The sequence below is a fragment of the Lepidochelys olivacea genome (assembly GCF_965140295.1).
Source record: "Lepidochelys olivacea isolate rLepOli2 genome assembly, chromosome: 7".
NCBI lineage: Eukaryota > Metazoa > Chordata > Testudines > Cheloniidae > Lepidochelys > Lepidochelys olivacea.
The window spans coordinates 14,828,200-14,847,479 of NC_140417.1; the positions used below are offsets into that span (position 1 = coordinate 14,828,200).

General features: G+C 44.7%; 1 protein-coding gene across 2 annotated transcripts in view; it reads right to left on the minus strand.

Moving 5' to 3' along the window:
- The window catches only part of CRBN (cereblon), a 48,083-nt gene extending 37,925 nt beyond the window's left edge, over nt 1–10,158 (minus strand). The window contains exons 1-2 of one of the 2 annotated variants that reach the window (XM_084633688.1): nt 10,013–10,158; nt 714–820 (exon numbers count right to left, since the gene is read on the minus strand). In XM_084633688.1, coding sequence (XP_084489814.1) covers nt 714–820; nt 10,013–10,079 — 174 coding nt within the window. In that variant the 5' untranslated portion in view covers nt 10,080–10,158. Of the gene's footprint in view, nt 1–713; nt 824–10,012 lie in introns of both variants that reach the window. The other variant, XM_084633687.1, reaches the window with a different exon arrangement.
- Nucleotides 10,159–19,280: the final 9,122 nt, after the last annotated feature.

Genomic DNA, 19,280 nt, shown 5'->3' on the forward strand with positions numbered 1-19,280 from the left:
ATAAACATAATTTTGCATTTTGCTATCTAGAGATGATGCCCATTCAAGTTTGTGAAAACTTGAGTTTTTACTGTTTGATTTTTTTTAAAATGCCTGGCCCTTTTTAGCATGTAAAAAAACTTTGAACTATACTTAAACTGAAAATTTTTCAATTAGTTCTGCGACTCTGATATACTTTTGCTGGATGTGTAAAGTCTGTTATTTTCAGACAGAATTGGCACACCAGAAGCTACAGCTGTGAACACTTACTCTTACTGGTTTGTCAAAATGCCTCAACCTTACTCTGGAAGACCCACTTATACGTGAGAAGGTGGTGGCTTTAAGTAGCCATTCGATTCTATGCTGAAAATAAGAGCGACAACTGCGGCCTTTCATAATTCTTAGGATATAATCCCTGATCCACTAAGTATATGATGGAGATCACCAACTGGAACTGCGCTAAATTAAATACCCACCATTTGTTTCTTCTAGAAGTTCAAGTTAGTCATATGTACCTCCGGCCTCTATTCCATTACTACCAGAACTAAAAGGAGGGATTTCTAGGATAATATTTGAAAGAATAATCTATGTAATCTGACAACACTAGGAATGCCACTGCATCTATTCAGAGCCTTTATTTATATCCAAGCCTGTACATTTACATACAACTGGATCAAAACCTCTTCACAAGGATGCTTAAGATGCTGTGGAAGGCACATAGAAAAACCACATACCATATGTGATGTTGGCAGACTGGTGTCAAAATTAATATTTGGCTTTTCAGCTTCTTTACTATCTTGATCTTCAACTTCCATTTCAAGGTCATCATCTTCCTCACTCTCTGCTAGCAAGCAGAGAAACAGAACGTCAAGAAGAAACATCATCCAACAAGTGTTAAGCTGCCTCGAAAACTCAAAGCATTAGGAAAAAGAGGATACATAGTATCCCTTGAATAATCCATCCGTAGGCAAATAGTCTTCATATTTATAAATTGGTGGAAAACAAATGTGTTTTACTTTTATGGGAAACTATTTTCCTGCTGTTGCACAGAATCACATTTTCACAGAAACAGTCAAGTGCTGGGTAACATGTTTTCAAGGTGCCAAACAGAAAAAGGCACAGCAATTATTACGTGAACCAATATTATCATCAAAGATGTCCAACTATAATACAAAGTAGTACTTTACCTTAATTCCAAATTTTTACTCTCATTATGTAAGGAAATGAATTGAGGGGACCTACAAAACTAGACTATTTTATTACATTTATAGTATTTTGAAATTTAGACAATTGCACAATAGAAGTTAGTAGTAGTATCTACACAAAATGAGTTAAAAGAAATATCAAGTACTACACCCATTTGAAGCCCTCAGACAATATTTCTGGCCAAGTTTTTTTTTGTTGTTAACCTCTCTCGTCATTGTGTGAAACACCCACACAAATCAGCAAGCAAAACTAAAGTTACTATGAAGGGAAGCAATTAACCTGATTCTTTAGAAATTGCTGTCAAATATAACAGTAAATAACATGTAAAACTGGAGGAAAGTAGTAATCTCTTGCATTACAGTAATTATAAGATGTTACTTCGAAAATATTTTCAGACAAAAGTGTGACTTTTAAGTTTGCAATGTCCTTTTTAATCCTTCACTTTCATAATTTATATGCAGTAAATACATCTCCTATATAAGAAAAGTATTTAGTGATTCGGTGCTCAGAATAGCTACTTCACTTACATAGAAAACGTGTTTAAAAATTTAAATATTTTTCTACTGTATTAAATGTAAGAGCCTACAGTGGAGAAAATCAAAGTAATAAATAACTGCCAACTAGTGATCACTCTAGGCATGACCACTTACTACATAATGGCTACTGTTAGTTTATATCCATATAGTGCAATGAGCTAATTACACAACACTTCTCTTTTAGTTGCATGACACTCAGACTTTTTCTTCAGAAGAAATGAAAATGACCTTTACATGATATAGTCATGCCTAGCTTTCATGTAAGCGTTCTAAAATAGATTTGCAGGATTCTAGCAATAAATGATGAGTAGTGAATCGATTGTAATGGTGCTGAAATACATCACTCAGATCTTGAAACACAACACTGTATAACACAAAGGACCTAATATAAGGGTTATGACAGATATTTCTTGCTCAGCTTTCTTCTTTATAATTGATATGTTCTTTAAAACAAACAAAGAAAACAAAACCAAGTAACAAATACAAACCACAAATATTGACAAAGATCAGCAACTGCATCTTATTTCGAAATCACAATAAGAGGTCAGACTTATAAAAGCAAGGTGTCTCAGGATGAACAATTCTATTCTCAGCAATGGAACTGTAGGCTACATAAACCTTCCCTTACCAAGACTCTATTTGTTTTCAAAACTAGAGGTAAAGGGGCACAATTGGAAAGAAACCAACAGCCTTTCCAGGACTCTCATGATGCATGACACCCTGTATGTCTTTTAAGATGTGTGTCTGTAAATGATCTTAACATAAGGTAAATATTGAACAGATTGCAAAACACTGAACATGGCATTTCTCAAATTCTCCTCTTCAGCCATCACAAGTGAATGCCACAGATGCAAGCTTTTCCAAGTGCTTGGTTGATAGTTTTCTATATGTTCCACTGGACAATTACTACTCCTGGGGGAAATCTGCGCTACTGCATGTGTGCATAATTAATCAACCACGCATACTTTTAATTTTTTATGCAGAAAAAAGCTTCTGCCGAAATTTTGCTGCAGTTCCGCCTGTTGCTTACCACAGGGCACTGGGGCACAAGAACAGCAGCAGCTCCCAGCAGAAAATAACTTCCACAGTTCTGCCTTTTGCCCACCTGAGGTCGCTGTGGCGACAGATCACAGCAGCAGCTCCCAGCCAGCTAGAGAAGAGAAAGAGCCTGCCTTCTTTACAGCACCGGTCAGGCCAGGTCAGGAGACAGAGGCTATGGGGAGACTGACAACATGGGGTGCTGGGGAGGGATCAGACAGGGGCTTATAAGGGCTGGTGGGGGAGGACAGACTGCAGCAGGGGCTGAATGGGAGTGGAGGCGCAGGGCCACATGGTGACGGGAGGGGGTGCAGAGCTACATGGGTATAGAGGGTGGCTGAGTGGGGCACAGAGACACATAGGGACAGGGAAAGGGTGCAGGGCCACATGGGGATGGGGAGTGGGTGTCTGAGTGGGGGTGGAGGGACACATGTGGACAGGGGATGTAAGGACATCTGGGGGTGCAGGAACACATGGGGCAAATGTGCCTGACTGAATGGGAGAGGCTTAGGGGTCAACCAGGGTCTGCATGGGGGAAGCTCCCTACAATCCCGCCCCTCCACCCCCAAAATCCTGTTCCATACTTTTCCCACCCATACCCAAAAACCCTCCAAATTCACACCCAGGCTCTTTCCCAGCAATTTACTTCCCTCTCCCTCAGCTCCTCCATTACCCTTGATTCCACCAAGCCTTTGCACTGCTTCTGAGGGGTGCGGGAAATACAGTTCTGTATTGTAGTTTAAATTAATTATTACTCTGAGTTCTGTGTTAATATGCCTAGTAAGGAATCTATTGGTCAAAAAACATTTCCTGAATCTTTTTTTGTTGTCTGTATTGTTACAGACATACTCACTGGCAGGTATTTTGAAATAAATAACCAAAAATAATTGAAACTGGTCTGACTATATTGCATTATTTTGACAAATAAAATATGCATAATTTTAAAACATTGTGTGCAAAATTTTCATTTTTTTTGGTGCAGAATTCCTCCAAGAGTAAATTACATTTGAAAATGTTGTGCTAGATATATTTTACATAACTTTCCACATAGGAGGACATGATCTGATTTGTCTGTGTTACGAACCTTGCACATATCACATTTCTCCCTCTCATATGAATATTTTAACATGCTGGCTCAAGTCTAGGTGCAGAATGCATACTAATAGGAAATGACCAGGTCTGACAACCCCCTAATCTCATTTCCTATATTGTTTTAACTATATTTTGGAGCTCTAAACACTTTGAACAATAACTGGGAAGATGTCTAACACATTTAATTTCTACTTAGAGTTGTCTCCCACTGTCTCCAGGGAGAAGTCTTGTATATATTATAAAATCAATTGTATTCAAGTCAGCAATAGGCCCACCTTTTTTAAAACTTCATACCCAAAAGATTTTTGCTAGTTGATGCCTTCCATCTAAAGATAATATTCTGGTTTAAATGAACTCTCATTCAGTTATATCACTAAGTAATGGGTTTTTGTGTTTTTTTTTTTAATTATAAAAGAGGCAGGGAGAAAAGGAGGAGATGCTTTGTTTGTTTGAAACAGAGACTAGAAAGCAACATTTGTAGATTAAAAATCAGTTGTGCCCTGCAAAGTTTTGCATAGCATTGCCAAAATACATATCAACTGCAGTGTGCTGGCCGAACGAGCCTGGAAGCCTGTGAGGAATGATGACTCATTTTACTGCAGTAGCACAATGTGAACATTGAAAGAGCATCAGTGTCTTTATTTTTCTACAAAATTTTATCACAAAAAAATGAGAGGGAAGGCAGAAAGAGCACATCTTGCCTTCTCTTACCTAAAAGAAACTATTTAATTTTTCAGTTGAAAGTAAAACGTGACCTTGGCATAGTTTTAATACACTAAAAGCCAGGGCAAGCACCCAAGATAACATTCAAACCATATGAGAGACCTTACAGTTACTTGGTAGAAGGCAGATCACCAGCCTAGGTACTCAAACGTATCTCATCAATCACAAATATTAATGAATTTACTCTCAATGCCTTTGTGAGGTAAGAAAGTACCTCATTTTATAGCTGGGAAAAGGAAGTACAGGGAAAAGATTAAGGCAGGCATTTTCAAAGGAGTCTAAGGGAGTAAGACACCCCACTCACTGAATTTAAATGACAATTAAGCACCTAATTCTCTGGGCTTATCCACAATAGGAAATTTACTATTATAACTATATCAGTCTGGCTCCCCATGTGGAATGCCTTTCTCTAGATTAATTTATACCACTTCCAAATCAACATAAATTAACATGGTGAAAGGTTTCAGAGTAGCAGCCATGTTAGTCTGTATCCACAAAAAGAAAGGGAGTACTTGTGGCACCTTAGAGACTAACCAATTTATTTGAGCATAAGCTCGTGAGCTACAGCTCACTTCATTGGATGCATGCAGTGGGGAGATTTATATACACAGAAGAACATGAAACAATGGGTGTTACCATACACACTGTAACACGAGTGATCAGGTAAGGTCCAGCAGGAGAACGGGGGGGGGGGGGGGGGGGAAGAGGGAGAAGACACACCTTTTGTAGTGATAATCAAGGTGGGCCATTTCCAGCAGTTGACAAGAATGTTGACTAAAACGTCTCCAACGCATCATCAAGGATCTACAACCGATTCTGAAGGACGACCCATCACTTTCACAGATCTTGGGAGACAGGTCAGTCCTTGCTTACAGACAGCCCCACAACTTGAAGCAAGTACTCACCAGCAACCACATAACAGAACCCCTAACCCAGGAACCTATCCTTGCAACAAAGCCCATTGCCAACTGTGTCCACATATCTATTCAGGGGACACCATCATAGGGCCTAATCACAGCAGCCACGCTATCAGAGGCTCGTTCACCTGCACATCCACCAATGTGATATATGCCATCACGTGCCAGCAATGCCCCTCTGCCATGTACATTGGTCAAACTGGACAGTCTCTATGTAAAAGAATGGACACAAATCAGATGTCAAGAATTATAACATTCAAAAACCAGTTGGAGAACACTTCAATCTCTTCGGTCACTCGATTACAGACCTAAAAGTTGCAATTCTTCAACAAAAAAACTTCAAAAACAGACTCCAATGAGAGACAGCTGAATTGGAATTAATTTGCAAACTGGAAATTTGCAAATTTAACTTAGGCTTGAATAGAGACTAGGAGTGGATGGGTCATTACACAAAGTAAAACTATTTCCACATGTTTACTGTGCCCCCCACCCCCCCACTGCTCCTCAGATGTTCTTGTCAACTGCTGGAACTGGCCCACCTTGATTATCACTACAAAAGGTCCCCCCCCACTCTCTGCTGGTAATAGCTCACCTTAAGTGATCACTTTCGTTACAGTGTGTATGGTAACACCCATTGTTTCATGTTCTCGGTGTATATAAATCTCCCCACTGTATTTTCCACTGAATGCATCCGATGAAGTGAGCTGTAGCTTACGAAAGCTTATGCTCAAATAAATTTGTTAGTCTCTGAGGTGCCACAAGTACTCCTTTTCTTTTAACATGGTGAAAGGCATTCATTCCAAAATGTGTGTCCTCACATGGTGCCACAAGTACTCCTTTTCTTCTCACATGGGGAGTTATAGCAGTATAATTATAGTGGTTTCCTTATGTTCGGAAATTACCCCATGTAGACAAGCCCTTAGGCTGCTTTAAAATTCCTATCTTGAGTGGTCAAGGTCACACAGGAAGTCTGTAGCAGGAGGAGGAATTGACTCTCCAGTTTTGGGCCCCACACTACAAGAAGGATGTGGAAAAATTGGAAAGAGTCCAGCAGAGGGCAAGAAAAATGATTAGGGGACTGGAACACATGACTTATGAGGAGAGGCTGAGGGAACTGGGGATGTTTAGTCTACGGAAGAGAAGAATGAGGGGGGATTTGATAGCTGCTTTCAACTACCTGAAAGGTGGTTCCAAAGAGGATGGCTCTAGATTGTTCTCAGTGGTAGCAGATGACAGAACAAGGAGTAATGGTCTCAAGTTGCAGTGGGGGAGATTTAGGTTGATATTAGGAAAAACTTTTTCACTAGGATAGTGGTGAAACACTGGAATGCGTTACTTAGGGAGGTGGTGGAATCTCCTTCCTTAGAAGTTTTTAAGGTCAGGCTTGACAAAGCCCTGGCTGGGATGATTTAATTGGGGATTGGTCCTGCTTTGAGCAGGGGGTTGGACTAGATGACCTCCTGAGGTCCCTTCCAACCCTGATATTCTATGATTCTATGATGACTCTAGATCTCTTGAGTTCAGTGCTTTAACCACAGACCATCCCAGCTTCCCTGCTTATTAGTGGGATTTACAGTGTTCAAACTGAAAGTTTCTTCTTGGACTTCAAACTAATACAGTAACTCTTGAGCTATTGATAAAGGTACTTGCAGTTCTCCTTGAATCAGTGCTCAGCACCTCTGTAAATCATACCTATGATTTACATAAATCATACCTATGATTTACATAAATCATACCTATGATTTACATAAATCATACATTGAATATCCGATTCTCCTTTTACGTGGGTATGGACTTGATCTAAAAGATAAAGTTTCCATTCCTAACTTCTAACACACATTGAATATTTAATTATTTTGCCCTTCTGTGCTGCCTGGCTGATGTTTAACTTCTGCACAGTCCCTGCTGTAAGCAAGCAGCAAGCCAATACTAAACAAGTACATGACATATGAAGGCTTAAAGATTGCAGCTTCATTTGTAAAACATTGTTTCCTCTGCATATCTTACTCCCTGCTTAAATACTGATTGCAACTACATGAGCAGCAATTAAAAAAAAAAAATCAGAGAACGCCTCCCATTTCTGTCTAAGCTTCTCCAATACACACAAACAGAAGTGAAAACAGTAGTAGATGCTGCCACTGCTCCTTCTTCTGCTCAAGAGCAGCCCTCTGCTGGGGCTATTCTCCTGGAGGCAGATTCAGAGCACCGCTGAAAGCAGGAGGGATGGCAGTACATAAGCATTCATAAACACCACATCCTAACACAGCCTGTCTTCCTTCCCTGCCTCCATACCTCACCCTCCACCAAAGAACCTGTTCTCTCCCACTTTCCCCTAATCTGATCATGCCTGGTCCCCCACTGAAAAACACCTCTTTTAATATCATGTCCCTCGATTAATTATTAAAAAGAAAAGGAGTACTTGTCGCACCTTAGAGACTAACAAATTTATTTGAGTGATGAAGTGAGCTGTAGCTCACGAAAGCCTATGCTCAAATAAATTTGTTAGTCTCTAAGGTGCCACAAGTCCTCCTTTTCTTTTTGCGAATACAGACTAACACGGCTGCTACTCTGAAACCTGTCAATTATTATTATTATTAGTATACTATCCTGAGCCCAATACACAGCAATCCCTCCTCCACTGCCTAAGTCCTCAGGTTCCCTTCCTAGTTCTCCCTCCTCTGCTCCCGGAATCCAAGACCCTTCCCTAGATCTCTCACTTGCTTCCCCACCATACCAGTGCCGTAGTATTCCACTACCTAGCCCCGCTCCCTATTCCACAATGTTGTCCCAGGCTTCTGGACCTTGGTGGCATTTCCAGAGGCCCAAAACAAACGGTACCCCCCTTTATTCTTCCCCTCCCTGCGCCAGTCTCCTGCCCCCTGCTCCTCATTGCAGCTCCATACCCCGCCATGCCACAGACTCCTGCCCCCTCACCATATTCCTCTTTCCCCCTGTGCCACAGGCTCCTGACACCCCCCCACAGGCCCCTGCCCCCCATTGCAGCCCCCTGCTCCCTCATGCCACAGGCCCCTACCCCCCACCACAGCCTCATGCCACAGTTCCCTGCCCCGCATCCCACAGGGCCCTGCCCTCCCCCGCAGCCCCTCGCGCCCCCCATCCCTCGGGGCCCTGCCCCCCGCCACAGCCCCTCGCGCCCCCCATCCCACGGGGCCCTGCCCCCCGCCGCAGCCCCTCGCGCCCCCCATCCCACGGGGCCCTGCCCCCCGCCGCAGCCCCTCGCGCCCCCCATCCCACGGGGCCCTGCCCCCCGCCGCAGCCCCTCGCGCCCCCCATCCCTCGGGGCCCTGCCCCCCGCCGCAGCCCCTCGCGCCCCCCATCCCTCGGGGCCCTGCCCCCCGCCACAGCCCCTCGCGCCCCCCATCCCACGGGGCCCTGCCCCCCGCCGCAGCCCCTCGCGCCCCCCATCCCTCGGGGCCCTGCCCCCCGCCGCAGCCCCTCGCGCCCCCCATCCCTCGGGGCCCTGCCCCCCGCCGCAGCCCCTCGCGCCCCCCATCCCACGGGGCCCTGCCCCCCGCCGCAGCCCCTCGCGCCCCCCATCCCACGGGGCCCTGCCCCCCGCCGCAGCCCCTCGCGCCCCCCATCCCACGGGGCCCTGCCCCTCGCCGCAGCCCCTCGCGCCCCCCATCCCACGGGGCCCTGCCCCTCGCCGCAGCCCCTCGCGCCCCCCATCCCACGGGGCCCTGCCCCTCGCCGCAGCCCCTCGCGCCCCCCATCCCACGGGGCCCTGCCCCCCGCCGCAGCCCCTCGCGCCCCCCATCCCACGGGGCCCTGCCCCCCGCCGCAGCCCCTCGCGCCCCCCATCCCACGGGGCCCTGCCCCCCGCCGCAGCCCCTCGCGCCCCCCATCCCACGGGGCCCTGCCCCCCGCCGCAGCCCCTCGCGCCCCCCATCCCACGGGGCCCTGCCCCCCGCCGCAGCCCCTCGCGCCCCCCATCCCACGGGGCCCTGCCCCCCGCCGCAGCCCCTCGCGCCCCCCATCCCACGGGGCCCTGCCCCCCGCCGCAGCCCCTCGCGCCCCCCATCCCACGGGGCCCTGCCCCCCGCCGCAGCCCCTCGCGCCCCCCATCCCACGGGGCCCTGCCCCCCGCCGCAGCCCCTCGCGCCCCCCATCCCACGGGGCCCTGCCCCCCGCCGCAGCCCCTCGCGCCCCCCATCCCACGGGGCCCTGCCCCCCGCCGCAGCCCCTCGCGCCCCCCCATCCCTCGGGGCCCTGCCCCCCGCCGCAGCCCCTCGCGCCCCCCATCCCACGGGGCCCTGCCCCTCGCGCCCCCCCATCCCTCGGGGCCCTGCCCCCCGCCGCAGCCCCTCGCGCCCCCCCATCCCACGGGGCCCTGCCCCCCGCCGCAGCCCCTCGCGCCCCCCCATCCCTCGGGGCCCTGCCCCTTGCCCCTCGCGCCCCCCTCCAGCCGAGCTCCTCTTCTCCACCCCCCTCGCCCAGCCCGCCCTCGCTCTCCCCCCGCGCAGGGAGCCGGCCCGGGGCGGCGGCGGCAGCGGCCACTACCGGGTAGGAGCTGCAGGTGATTCCCCATGTTGTTGTCGGGCTCTCCGCCTCCTTCCTCGGCGGCCATCGCTGTTTACCCGCAGAGGAGCCTGGGAGGCCGCCGGGGAATCTCTCCGACCCGCCGCCGCGCCACAGCGACCCCTAGCGCCCAGCGGGGCGGGAGCCGCCGGCCGGGCCGCCCGGCGCCGGGGCCCTTCGTCGCGCTGCCGGCGGCGGCGGGGTTAAAACGGGTCCGGCGCCAGGATCCCGCTCAGAGCGCCTGGCCGCCCGGGCCCCTTCCCGGCAGCCGGGCCGGGGAGGTCCATGCCGCCTGCCCGGGCGCGCTGCGGTCAGCAAACAGCAGCAGCCCCGCGCAGGGGGAAGCTGCTCTCTCCCGCCAGGGCTGCAGGTTCCCGGGGACCCCCCCCCCCACGCCGCCCCCCAGCAGCCTGGACTCGGGAAGAGAGACGGACGGAGCTTTTGGCATCAGCTGGTTCCCAGAGCTTCCACGACGGAGATTCTCTCCTCTGTGCTGAGGGGTTATTTGCTTCAGCCGCAGCCAGCCCTTCCCCTCGGTCTCGTTATCGTGGTTTCACTCCATCTGCTGCCTTCCCTCGCCCCCTTACTCCCCCCCCCCCTTTCAGTGTCCCTCTTCCTTGCTTTGGCTTTCCACTGAGCTCATCCACTCTTTGCAAAAGCACCATCCACCACCAAAATCCACCCGCCCCATGGGGAGAAAAATTGCGGCACTAATAAGATTTGGGCAACCCATCACTGTATGTTAGATCCCTCTAGGGTGATGACACAGCAAATGTGAAAAATTAGGAGGGGGGTAGGGGATAATAAGAGCCTATATAAGAAAAAGACCCACAAATCGGGACTGTCCCTATAAAATTGGGACATCTCGTCACCCTAGATCCCCCCTCCTACCCTTCCTCATTCCTGGCGCTTTTGATTGTAAATTCCTCAGGGCAAGGGCTGTTTGTTATTTTGTGCTGTGTGTTTAGCACACTGCAGCCCCAATCCCAGCTGGCCTCCAGGCATTGCAGTAATACAAATTACTGGTCTAGCTGAGCAGAAGGCCTAAAGCAAACAAACTGCAGGGAGCAAAGTGAAAGTGGGGGAAGCCATGCTGGCCTGCTAATTCTTCGTAATGTTCCAAAATAAGCCCCTTTTTCTCTCCACAGATAAAACTCTCATCTCCAATCTTGATTTCCATCACTTCCTTCTTTTAGTCCTTCGGGATACCCATCTCCCTGCCACAATTTCAGGGTAACTGAACTTGTATCATCCCTTTGCAGTCCACTCCTGGAGTCCCCAGTCAAATCTCAGGCCTCTAGATGTCAACTGTCTCTGTACAGGGACCTGTGTCCCACTCCCTTCTGACCAGGGGTTTTAAGGCTGCATAGTTCCCTGCCATACACTGAAATATCTCCCACAAGCCAATCTGTGATGTGCTGTACTTCCTGTCTCAGGACTATGACCAGAAAATGCCGGCAGTTATAAGTTACCACAGAGCTCTTTCTTTCTCAGCGGCGTAATTTATCCAGGATAGAAAACCATACAGAGAAAACAGAAGTCCTATATGCTCATTAAATGTATCAGAAATTGCCCACTGGTCTTATGGGGCCCTCATAGGACAAAGTCCTTACACCATCCAGGGTTGAGGTCACCTTAGGACTAAAAAAAGGGCCTATTTGCTGACTCAAAAAGAAGACCCTGAGTTGCTGGACATGGCCCACCTTGATTATCATGCACATTGTAGGGAGAGTGGTCACTTTGGATGAGCTATTACCAGTAGCAGAGTGAATTTGTGTGTGGGGGGGTGGAGGGTGAGAAAACCTGGATTTGTGCTGGAAATGGCCCAACTTGATGATCACTTTAGATAAGCTATTACCAGCAGGACAGTGCGGTGGGAGGAGGTATTGTTTCGTATTCTCTGTGTGTATATAAAGTCTGCTGCAGTTTCCACGGTATGCATCCGATGAAGTGAGCTGTAGCTCACGAAAGCTCATGCTCAAATAAATTGGTTAGTCTCTAAGGTGCCACAAGTACTCCTTTTCTTTTTGAGTTGTTAAACTCAGCCTTTTATACAAAAAGTCTTTCTTTGTCTCCCAGGCTCTTGAAAACAGATAGCCCTCGTCCCATGGTCCCCAGGTGGTCAAGCTTCAAAGCCAGCCTTGTAATTTTGCATTAGTCACCCCCTAGTGATTCCCAGAACACACAAATAAACATCACTTGCATTCTAGCAAGAGCTATGAATACTCTATAGCTCATACTGTCTGGCCCAGTCAGTATAGTGGCTTTTTGAGCTTTTCATGCTTTCAACATAAAATACAATATGGTCTCCAATAAAACCGCACATGGTTGCAATATGTGTCACGCTCCCCACTTTGGGTTCATCTGAATGCTGCTGTTAAATCATTTTCCTGACCCTTCAGGCTACCACGTCACTGCTGCTTTGGTTTCTGCCCCTGACTTTCCCTTACTGCATCAAATACAAATATCATGTTCTTTCCTTTAAGGTCCTAACCCCTTCCTCCTTACTTGCTCTGGTGTTTAATCATATTGCTCCTCTACACACACACATGCACACTTAACCAAGGATATCAGCCTTGATCACCCATTTGTCTACTTCCACAAGTACATTTGCACTTTATTCCATGCTAACCCTTATGTTTAATGTGCCTTCCCTTCCCCTTAACAACATATTTATTTACAACACAATGCTTTAATTTTTTTAAAAACACTCTGTGAGAAAACACCAGTGAGAATTATCTTCCAAAACGTGAGATGGGATTACAGTATCTAATGGCCTATGTACACAAAACTGTGCTCTCAAGAAATACTGTTGGCTCATATTTGTAATATGGGACCTTTTGGTCAAATGCATGTCCAAGTTAATTCATCATGGAACAGACAAAACTCTGGTCTTTTATACAAAAAACTGCTTTGGATAATGATATTTGTCATTAGGAACAGGATTGATGTATTTTCAAGTAAGAAACTTATTAGGGAGCCCACTGTGCTTCAGGCCAGATCTTACAAAACTAGAGATGGAACTAAACTGAAACCCCAGACATGAACATGCTAACCCTGCCTGAGGTTGGGGGATGTTTGAAAAGTGAACCCAGGTTAGTATTTTGTGCGCCAAATTCTCAGATGGTTTAAACATATTGGCTTTAGTGTATCTATATTGATTTACACAAGTCAAATATGTGGTCCTACAAATGGCCCATACCTTATAATGGGCCAACTCCAAAATGCAGATCTTAACACCTCAAAGCTTTGATGCATTAGAAACCTGTTTTTTTTAATCCAAATTTTTCAGTACAAAGATCTCTACTCAGCACTCTTTATGCAGCTCCAGATATGATGCTCATTGCTGTATGAACACTGACAAATACTTTAGAAATAACATTCTTCAAACTAGTTCAAAAACTAGATCCTCATCCCAGGACATGTATTTTTGAAGTAGTAGAATCTTAAAGGAAGTTTGGCAGCCCTCAGAGAATAGATATTTTCAACTCACTTTTACTTACAAAAGAGTTTGACGTAGTCCAAAGTGTTTCCCAGTACTGCTAAAAGATTTTTCAGAATCAATAACAAAAAGATAGTTTATTTGAATGGGCATCTGTTGGTATCATCAAATACCCTTCCAGTGATCCATAATGTGGAACAGTCTACATTTTGGACCCAGATGTATGTTTGTTACATACTACAAAAAATAAAAAAAATCAAATCAACGTGAGTGTACTGGTATTGCCAACCTCAAGCATTCAAAAGTCATGAGTTATGATTTTTTTATGATTTTTTATGAGTTATGATTTTGTGGGTGCTAAGTTTGGCTTAAAAACTCAAGATATTTTTAAAAAAATTCATGCTGAGTTGTTGGGCTTTTTTTGCCTTTCGATTTTTGCATCTTGGGTACATGCATGCTTGGGTCACATGTTCAGCTTTTCTCCTCAATCATTAGGGCTAGTGTATAGGAATCATTTAAACCATTTGGGAGCCTTTTATTTGACCTCTTTGTCTTTTGTTTAGAAGCCATTCAGAACCCTGCTGGAGCAGCAGTGCACATAAGTAGCTATGTCTTGTATATTTGTATTTAATTAATAAACAGTTTTTTGAAATCCAACCATGCTATTGCAGTTTAAAAAAAATTAATATTGTATAGAAAGCAAAGACAAAACTAGAAATATTATTTTTAAATGAAAGCTGAGATCTCAACTGAAGGAGCTGGGATATTAAGAAAATCACTAAATATTGTTTGGCTCATGATAAAATTGTAAGCGCTGAGAACGCAGACTGGGAGACAAGAACTCTTGAGTTCTAATCCTGCCTTTGACACGGACTCCTCCTGTGGCTTGGATAAGTCATTAGACACTCCTAAAACCTATTTACGAAGGTGCTGAGCATCCATAACTCCAGTTGGTGTCTAAGAATAGAAACCCAGAATTAGACCATTGAAAATTTGAAAATTAGGCCTTAACCTCTAACTCAGTTTCTCTCTGTGTAAAATATGGATGATAATTTCTACCAGCCTTCTGCACAGTGGCTCTATCTGCAGTTATATTATGTTAAGGAGTATTGTTACTTATTTTGTTCTTATTTTTGCTAAGTTATATTTTGTTTCAGTTTTTGAACATTGTTAAATGTAATTTCTAACGGGTTTTTAAATTGATAGATTAATATTGGCTTTTGTACCACATCAGGCAATCACTAGGCTGAAAGGTCTGATATCACAAGGTTTCATTCTTTAATCCATCCCAGCAGAGATTAGACTGCTCCAGAGTTCATACCAGAGTTAACAGAAGTCAATTTAATTTGTACACTTACTGTTGTACTAACCTGGGTTCTGATAGAGGAGGGCAAGCAGCAACAAGAGGGTAGGTTGTCAGAGATCAGAAAGCTACTATAAAAAACTCAAAACTATTTTAGTTAATCTGGTCTGAGCCAGTGAGCGTGAATGTATATCCCAAGCTATTTTAGTTAATCTGGTTAGTGCCAGTCTGTCTGTGAACAGTTTAAATTATTGTAATTTTAAACTAAGTCAATGCACTTGAAGGGGCCCTTATCTCTCTTCCTTCATTTTTCCTTTGCATCTGTCTATTGGAGACAGCTGCAGTGAATTTGCATTTTATTATTTCAGGAGTACTGTGTTTTAGAACACTGGGATATGAGAATACACTTTACATACTTTTCTCCCTGAGTCTGTGGAGCACAGCATGCAAATGCATGTTATCTGCCTGTGTCCTAGAAGACAGTGTTATAGTGGGGGGCTAATGGCCATATGCTACTTGCAAGACTACTGATGGCTAATCTCAGAGTTGCTTTGGTGTCATAGGAAGGTAATCACCTTCCCAGAGGAAAACAACAGAAGAGGAGCAGTAATATAAAGGAAGTAAAAAAATCGGTAAGTTAGGAATCCAAAGATTAGTTTGGCAGTGGCAGAGCGTGACACTAGTGATATAGAAAATAAAGACCCTGGGTCTGAGTACACAGTACATGCACATTACCATCATGAGGATTTGTGGCACCTTAGAGACTAACAAATGCTCAGATAAATTTGTTAGTCTCTAAGGTGTCACAAGTCCTCCTTTTCTTTTTGTGGATACAGATTAACATGGCTGCTACTATGAAACCTATTAATATCATGTGCAGTTTGCAGTGTTCCATAGCTGCAAACATACACCAACACCACACTCATCAGCAAATTATATACATGAAACAGAATTTACATTCTTTGGCTACTAAAAATAAAGGTCTCTACCCAGAAAGCAAAAGAAAGAATTCCACTTCTGTAACTATGCTGGTAGAGGGAGTTGATATATTCAGTCAGGGCCTCATTTATGATTTAATTATTCAATCACAGAAATTGTCCTATAATTTACCTATTGGTCAAGTTGCTTCTCGCCCCCTTCCCATTCTCTCCCCCTTTGTTCAGCATTTCTTCCAGAATGTGGTAGATTTCATGTGCTTGCCCCAGCCTGTACTCATGAGGGGAAACTGTGTTGGTTAAGGGATGGAAAGTGGCAGCCAAGAGCAGCAACAGTTGCACTGGAGAGGGCTTACGGCCATGTGAAACTCCAGAGTTCTTTTAGAGCTACTTGCCCCCTACTCCTCAGCATTGATTGAGAGAATACAGTCTCTAAAAACCAGACTTCAAAATGTAGCAAATATGAGCTCCCTCTGCCTAACATATATCTCCAAGTGAAGTGTAAACTTGTGCATTTAAGATTAATGTACTTTATTGCTATGATTGGAGTCAACAGATGTCATTGTTACAAACAGATTTGCAAGTTCTTTTTCATAGCATGTGATCACTGGTTGGTCTTTGACGAAATGGTTCATTGTTAGTTTTGTGATGTATTTGGGGGGTGGGGGGGGGGCTGTGGCAAGCAGGAGGGGAGTTTGCTTTCTACCTTAATCTTTCAATTCTTGGGCAGTGTTGCTCCTCGGGAACCAGACTTTGCTATCTTGGCACAGCAGGCAAGCCCATTGTAGAAATCTCAGCCGTTTGTGATCACTTCTGTTCAAGAACTGGTGTGTACAGATAGTGTAAATAAAACAAGTAATATTAAGAAAATACCCAGACGAGGTACTGAACTCTGCTACCACTAGGCACAAGAGTAACACTATATTTATATATTTAAATTTAAAAAGTGACTCCCAGGCTCTAGGTGACTTGATAAATAATTGAAAATACAGTATCTATAGCAAAAACAATAAATCAGGACATGACATATTTATGACTCTCATTTCATATTTGTTGACCAGGCATATGATGGCGCCAGGCATCTCAGTGAGTGAGCATCTCATTGGACATGGAAAAATGTTTTTTAGACAGAGAGACCATTACTAAACATGCCCAAACTCTCATGCCAGTAAACTCTGGCCAATGCATTCCCATGCAGCAAACTATTTGGCTTGTGTGCAAAACTTGTATTTAACTTTAGTGATACACAGCATGGGAGAGAAAGTGAATGTGGTTATAAAGTGAAATGTGATAAAGACAGTAGAAAATGAAGTCATAGATTTAGGCAACATTGGGCTAATTGGGGGAAAGGAGTATGCAAACCAGCCCAAGAAAAATCCAACCCTGCCCCTTCCCCAAACTGGTTCTATGCTGTCCCATCCACTGCTGTCCTTGAGGTATAGGGAGGGTTACCTCTTCACAATTTGGTTGTTGCCCATAGCAGATGATTCTGTTGTAGTGAGAACATGACAAGGAGCCCCTTCCCAGCTAAATCTATGGGTCTAATGCTGCTCTCATGAACACCAGTGTAAATCAGGAATAACTTAACTGAAGTGGTTTGGGTTACACTGTAGTAAAACTAGTATAAGTAAGAGCAGAATCAGGCCCTAAGGTCAGATCCCCAGGCGCACTAGAGTCATTCTTAGTGCACCTATGAAAGTGAGACAGCATAGGTGGGGCTGCTTTAACTTGTACCAGAAGAGAGCAGCTCTCAGGGGAGCATTACACTCTGGTCCTGTCTCCCACAACCTTGAAACTTCCCCATTGTTAGAGTCTGGGGGTTGGCATAGGGTTGGTGTATCCTCAGCTGCTTCCTTAAAGTTCAAAGAGCACATACCAGAAACTGGATCTGGCTCTTAGATTTTTGCAGTCAAATAAAATGAATAATATTACTATTTTCCTTTATTGTTTAATTATTTTGTATTGCTGGATAATGGTCATATAGGGCCAGATACTCAGCGGGTGTAAACTGGAGTAACTGTTGAGTTAAACATTCATTTATACCTGAATCAGGCCTATACAGGTAGTTTTAAAATGTGATTTTCACTTCTCTCTCTGTCACCACAGCTCTTATTTGACTTGGTGGCACTTGTCTCAGCAGAAGGAACAATGCGTAGTTTTGGACAGTGCTGGTGCTGCAGTGGAGTCTCTGAACAGCTCTATCTGAATGGAAAATGAAGTTAATTTAGGGCTCACTTCTGCCATCTCTGCTCACAGTGAAATGAGGGGGAACTATTGGCAAAATAAGGCACTGCTCCACATTAACTTGGGCAGGAGAATTGGGCCCCTAGTGAGCAAACTGAATGAAATGTGATGTAAACAGTCAATTTACAAAGCTTATCTTGGATGTGTAAATGTTTCCAAACAACAATTCAAGGGAATACAATATTTAAACAAGGCATAGTAAATCATTGGGTAATGGAGCATTAATGTTAGGTTTACACATGTATATATTAACCAGAAAAGTCAAAGATTAAATTATTTCCATACATTATGCAGCTAATTTAAAATAATTGTTTACACACATCTATACAGAGAACTAATTCATAAATTAGACTCAAGTCTAAAGCATAGATCAGTTGAAACCACTAGTTTACATGCACAGTTTATACTACATTATCTCTGTTTCTCATACAAAGTCATTCAACAGTGAACAAACTTCAGAAAACTTAATGCAAGCACATCATTTCCAACAGTAGTTGGCATTAATTTTAGGAATACTCCCTGATTTGGTTTAAGGATTGCTTCAGATTTTACTGGCTTCACAGTGGAAGGAGCGAGTTTTGAGGGAATATGTAATCTCAGCAGACTACAGAATTTAAAATGTATTACCCAGTCATATTTAACACTGACAAGGGACTGTAAGAGGAGCAGTAATGGTTTTTAAACCAAGACCTTCACAGGTTTTTTTCTATGCTGATGTACTGAAATGTACATGCAAACATTGCAACTTCCCTTTGAAGGGCAAGTGGGGACACAACAACATTATATTCAGTATATACCACTAGCAAGTCTTTCAAAAGGTTAAAACCCACTGGTTTACTTATGCTATGGTACTGTATATAGCTCAGTGAAGTACTATTGCACATCCCATGCTAGATAGTACTTGCTTTTGTGAGGGATTATTTTTAGGGATTGGAAGTATACTTATGAAATAGTAGCACATGTGGCCATGCAACTTTTGCCATAAAGGGTGAAGCAACTAAAATCTATCCTATGTAAGGTTTCAGAGTAGCAGCCGTGTTAGTCTGTAGCCGCAAAAAGAACAGGAGGACTTGTGGCACCTTAGAGACTAACAAATTTATTAGAGCATAAGCTTTCGTGGGCTACAGCCCACTTCATCGGATGCATAGAATGGAACATATAGTAAGATATAGAGATATATATATAGATACATATACAGATAAGTTGGAAGTTACCATACAAACTGTGAGGGGCTAATTAGTTAAGGTGAGCTATTATCAGCAGGAGAAAAAAACTTTTGTAGTGATACTCAAGATGGCCCATTTAGACAGTTGACAAGAAGGTGTG